General features: G+C 32.3%; 1 protein-coding gene across 1 annotated transcript; it reads left to right on the forward strand.

Annotated features, from left to right (window-relative positions):
• The first annotated feature begins 579 nt into the window (after positions 1 to 579).
• LOC123671658 lies at positions 580 to 4022 on the forward strand. The gene is made up of 2 exons (XM_045605621.1): positions 580 to 3796; positions 3884 to 4022. The coding sequence occupies exon 1, from the start codon at positions 2903 to 2905 to the stop codon at positions 3764 to 3766; it is 864 nt and encodes a 287-aa protein (XP_045461577.1). The 5' UTR covers positions 580 to 2902; the 3' UTR covers positions 3767 to 3796; positions 3884 to 4022.
• Positions 4023 to 4468: the final 446 nt, after the last annotated feature.

The raw sequence follows: 4468 nt of genomic DNA on the forward strand, positions 1-4468 counted from the left end.
ATTGTATTATTTTTATTATTTTATATTATTTTTTTATTATGTTCCGCTTTTGTAAATAAATTGTATTAGCACAATTTAATAAGAAACATTATTATTATTATTTATTATTCCTTATTAAAAACAAATATCCAACTACGGAATAATAATAAAATAAAATAAAGATTTCTAGCCCCTATCGACTTCATTACTTCAGCGCATCACATACATACGTCTAAGTTTTTTACCCTAATTTGTTTCGAGTCCGCTGTTCCTTTGATTTCACCTCCGTCTGTTGGCGTACTATCTATGCATCGGTCGCATTGTTTGTCCCCGCTTTTTAATATATTATGATTTCTTTATACGTGAAATATCGGAGAATTGATTCGAATTTTAATGAGATGATTTTGGGAAGATACATTTGTCTAGCTTGTAAGTACTTTGTTTTGTACCTATATGTGTGTATATTACTTTTTATTTTTACTCTTATTTTAAACTAAACATGTTTTGAATTTTATAATGTTTCTTTGTATATCTATCATAAATTATACCAGACCATCTTTTCTGTGATATTTTCTAGTCAATAACTTTTAGTAATGCTCATCTTTCCTTTATTTTGTAAACACCTTCATCATTGTTGCAAATGATGTTTTCCGTAAATTTTGTAGAGCCCTGAGGATGGAAATAAATTTATTCTCGTCTTGACGATGACGATTTGAAAAATTTCTCTCTCTCTTTGAATTCTTGAGTGCAAAGTTTTAATTACAACAGATGTTTTCAAGTGGTTAAATATTGAAAATTTCATCTATAATCAATATCAATAAATAAGAATTCACTTCCCATATCCACAGGCATTTGTTCCTGATGCTTTTCATGTTTTTAATTTTTCTTAACCGTTAACAATAACATTGGTTGATGAAAAGTTCAATATAAAGCATAAAAAAAACAATATATGGAAATAAACCTATAATAGAGATATTGTCAAGACGAGAATAAATTTTTTCTGAACAAGATGCAGGTAAATTGAAAAGCTTTTTGGACATATGAGTGAAAAAATCCTCAAGATCTCGTCTGAAAAAGCCTCAGTAAGATCACGATAGAATATAGATGACTCGGTGTTACTCCTCTGGATTGCTAACAGAACATCATATTCCTCAAGTATTTCACCACATCTTTTAACGTTAGTGTTAGAAATTTTCTGTTGCAGAACGTTAAATTCCTTCATATACAAATTGTAATGCTCCATAACAGGCTCAGATTTGATGAAACTCATTACAACCTTTTCTACATTCTCCGTTTTCAGTTCCCTATATAGACAAAATGATACCTATTATGATCTTAAGACTTTCAAACTTTCTAGTTTGAAAACACCTGTGAGCCACGCTCAACCAAACATTTCAACGTATATTTGCTCCACGTCTAAGAAGCAAACGCAATAAATCAAAATTTTTATACACAGCTGCGCATTCTAAAGGGGTTTAGTTAACACAATCCTTTGCATTTATGTTAATGCCTTTTTTCAGTAGCAACTTCACGACTGCTAAATGGGTTTTGTTTGAGAAAAACAGTGCCAATCGATGCAGTATATTCTCTTCTTTGCAGTCTCTACAGTTTACTTGGCATCCATGGTCTAAAAGCTTCTGTATAAACTCGATGTCTTCAGGTCGTTCTGTAACTGATTTGAACAAAATAGTCCTTCCCATCTTGTCTCTTTCGTTGATGTCGATTTCATACAAAAGGAGATTAACAGTTTTGAGGAAGATTCAAAATATAAGGTAGAGAAACCCGAATGACAATAGGAACTAACATCCTTATTGCCCGAAATTTGAAAAGTAAGTACAGAAAAAATGAGCGCCAAAAAAAGGTCATATTTTTGAGACTACTGCGCTAATTCTGGTCTTTATTGTTAACGTTCGGAATGATGTTTCTTTCAATGGTAGCTTGCCAGGTAGTAAAATGTTTGACTTCAGTTATGAAATGAGTGCCTTCGTGACCATACCTACTTTTCTGTTCACGTGAAAACCCAAAATGTTGTCGTCGACCATCGATTCAACAAGTTACAACCAAAACTGTATTCATGTATTGTTATTTTATTTTGCAATATTGAAATTAGTGTATTACGTATTGAACTCTGGCTGGACGGTAACAGTGAAAAAACTTTTCAATGTAAGAATGTTTAATTGTTTTTTGAAGCTAAAATTTTTCCAATGTTCCAATGTTTTGTAGTTCAGGTTATTCGAGATTATAGTTTCTACTACTATTTTATTTGTTGTGCTGTTTTATAGAATTTTTGGTTAGTTACATTCTACGTATTCTTATGATATTTGACAGTATTCATTTTTTGTTAGAAATGATAGGTATGTTTCGTAATAGGCTCTATATTTTTTTTTAATTTCACTTCAAATAATAACCTGTCTAACTGTTTTATGGAAAAACTCATATGTGCTCTTTTAAGTGGACCACCCTGATTATTTATTCACTAAAAATAGTCCGAAACGTATGCCAATGTTAGTTTATTCATTCGAATTATGAGCTATTCTCTTAAATTGTTGTTTTCTAATATTCTTCTTGAATTTTCTATGGTTCTGATTATTTGATCTACTTGAAATTCTGCATGAAGCTTGAAATTTTCATAACTACAGCTTAAATCTATTTTCTCCTGTTTTGTAGTCACGAAGATATAAGGTAATTTTTAATATTCTTCTTGAAACTTTGTTTGTTCTATTGACGCGATCAACTTTCAGTTTTGTATTTTTCTTTTGTCTGTGCCTTCTCCATCATTGGAGGTCAGTCATAATGGTATTTCTTGATCTGTAGCAGCTCTAACAAGGTACCCAAAGTTCAAGGCTCTCCAATTTCTGGGTCCAATACATCAAAATAACAAGCTACGCAAATGTCAACCAAGTGGTGACAGACGTCACCCTGTATGGGTGGTGCTATAATATCAAGAACTCATAGTGAACCAAAAACTATTGAACTTTTATGTTATTTCCAGAGATTCAACACTTCGATAAACCCTCCTACCTCACTTTTAGAGAAGCTTTCAAATCTGGGATGTGATATTAACTTCATAGACTTCACTAGAGATGATGTATTGCACAGATTGGCTTTTGAAGATTGTTCATCAGGTCTATATTTGCGAGCAGTTGAGTTGTTGCTAGAAGAAAGAGGTGGTGACATCTTAGAAGCCAGAGATGAATTTGGCGGGACACCACTAGAAACTGCTGTTCTGCTCATGAATCTTGATTTGCTGCGGTTGCTTCTAAGGCGTGGAGCAAGTATGATATTGAGCGATAATCTAAACGTAGCACAATATTCATTTGAGAAAAAGAGATTTTCATGTCTTCACGCCATCATCAAGTTCTGCCTGGTGAAGAAGTTGCAAGGGAAAGTAGTGGACGAGTCTGTTATCAATTTTATCGAATTGCGAATGGTTGAAAGGCATTACAAGTTGTGTTGGAAGCAAATCATCGCTTTAAAGATGCATAAAATTGATAATACAAACTTGTCGATCCACTTCTTCCTCTTCAAACCACTGAGAGTTGTCGCAAAATATATGAAGAATGAAGATGTCCTAATGGGAACCCAGAGTAAGATTATTGGTCTTTCTGAATATCATTATGATATAGTAGAAGTTCGGAAAGAGGCGATAATCAGGAGAAATTTAGAGGATGATGCTTCGAACACCTTCAAAAATGTTTTTGGATTGCCAGGTGCATGTTCAGAAGTCATCATCTCGTATCTTGAAAATAAAGATTTAAGGAATTTCTCTGATACTTGGAAACTGTGACATCTCAAGTTGCGACACTATGAGGATCTGGTAATTATTTTGTTCGTTTTTAATTGAATGTTTTATTTTTGTTCGAATTCATTTTTCTATGAACTGACATAACTATTTTCATTTCAGAGAGCAACTTGGATGGCAGCTGGTGGAGGTACTGCAAATGTGATAAAGCCAATGTGATAAAACTACTGTGATAAAAAAAGAACTGTTATATATTTGATAATTTTTGAATTCGTTAATTGAACTTTTAATGAACTTAACTTTGTACAAATTTACATATTGAATTAAATTCTTAATTATTAAACTTTTTAATTGATATATAACCTTTTTTTGCTGAATCCCACAGAACAATATCAAAATACCTCTATAAAGACAATTCTGAACTCATCTGTGAAATTTTCAACATAAGGGGGTGCCAAATAGGTTGATCGAATTTTAGATCTGTGTTATTTGTGAGTTTAGACCTTAGTAAAAAACGTCGTCAGAGTCTTATCGTCAGTTTGTGAGTTTAGACATTAGACCTTTGTAAAAAATATCTTCAGAGGTTTCAATGACTTCGATTATGTTTTTCAGTGATTCAGTAATTAACAAACAATTTTCAAAACATTTGATGAAGGTTTTTCAAAAATTTCAGTGTTTCTCGGGGAATTCAATAAAAAATCGTACAATTATCTCGAACGGTTTCCAGGATATGAGTTTTAGTTTGAA

Source organism: Harmonia axyridis, chromosome 1 (genome assembly GCF_914767665.1).
Source record: "Harmonia axyridis chromosome 1, icHarAxyr1.1, whole genome shotgun sequence".
In the NCBI taxonomy this organism is placed as follows: Eukaryota; Metazoa; Arthropoda; class Insecta; order Coleoptera; family Coccinellidae; genus Harmonia; species Harmonia axyridis.